The sequence below is a fragment of the Bubalus kerabau genome, chromosome X (assembly GCF_029407905.1).
Source record: "Bubalus kerabau isolate K-KA32 ecotype Philippines breed swamp buffalo chromosome X, PCC_UOA_SB_1v2, whole genome shotgun sequence".
Lineage (NCBI taxonomy): Eukaryota > Metazoa > Chordata > Mammalia > Artiodactyla > Bovidae > Bubalus > Bubalus kerabau.
Genome location: NC_073647.1, coordinates 48550361 through 48551359, shown reverse-complemented (window position 1 = coordinate 48551359; position 999 = coordinate 48550361). Strand labels below are relative to the sequence as shown.

The window sequence follows — 999 nt, the reverse complement described above, 5'->3', positions numbered from 1 at the left end:
TGCCATCCCCGACTCCACCCGTACCCACAACACTCCCCCTCCGCTCTAGCCAGACCCCCGACCCCTACCTCTCCAAGGAGGGGTGTCCCACCTCCACTTCCCAGGCCAAGTGACTGAAGCACCCACAGGGATGTCTTGAAACACTTTGATTGATTCGACATGACTGGGCCCGAGGCACCGGGCTGTGCGGTCGGTCAGTGAGCAGACCTGGTGCCCGACAGCTAGGGGGAGGCCCGTCCAGGGCCCGGGCACCCGGGGCCTGGAACCCAGGACCCAGGGTTGAGCAGCTGGTGCCAGGCTGGGGCCAGCAGGGAGATGGTTGTCATCCCAAAAGAGCCATTGAGCAGAGCGTTGTGGTGGACCGCCGTGCCCACGAGCTCTGGGGTGATGTGCTTCTGACCGCTGTTCTGGCCCTTGTTGCCTGCCAGCCCCAGGACCTTGGCAGTTAGGTGCTGCATAATGGCTGCTAGAAAGATGGGTGCAGACGAGTTCAGGCGGCGCTTCATGTGTCTCATGGAGAAGGATAGCTCGGCATGGGCGGTGCGGAAGCGGCGACCAGATGACCTTCGACGGCCCCTTTCCCTGGGCATGCTGACCGTTGAGGCCTCGCTTTGCGGTGCAATGGGATGAGGTGTGATGGGATGATACGCGGTGGGATGAGTCAGCTGGTCCCAACCTCTCAAGACAACCGGTACTCTCAGACCTCTACTCCGTATGCTAGCAACCACGAGCCGGCCCCTCATTGGTCGGGGCGCACGTTCTGTGACAGGTAGACTCCCCTGAGATCACTGCTTTCCCATGCTCCCCACCCCACCCACCTCCGCAGGCCTGAATCTGCAAAGAAATGGCGCTGGCAGAATCCTGCTCACCCTGCCCATTGGACCCTCTCTTTGTCGGAACTCTCCCTTTCCACGGGACGAGACCTTTATACAGAGAAGGCAGCAGACCACCCAGTGGTACCAAGTATACGCTGGCGGTGCTGGGACACCATCACCACTG

At 61.3% G+C, this 999-nt stretch overlaps 1 protein-coding gene across 1 annotated transcript; it reads right to left on the bottom strand.

Annotated features, from left to right (window-relative positions):
• Nucleotides 1-221: 221 nt before the first annotated feature.
• LOC129639996 (histone H2A-Bbd type 2/3-like) lies at nucleotides 222-590 on the bottom strand. The gene has a single exon (XM_055565271.1). It carries the CDS (start codon nucleotides 588-590, stop codon nucleotides 222-224), a length of 369 nt encoding a protein of 122 aa, XP_055421246.1.
• Nucleotides 591-999: the final 409 nt, after the last annotated feature.

Bases quoted from the DNA above. Each gene is read 5' to 3' on its own strand.
- LOC129639996 (XM_055565271.1), bottom strand. From the start codon at position 590: ATGCCCAGGGAAAGGGGCCGTCGAAGGTCATCTGGTCGCCGCTTCCGC.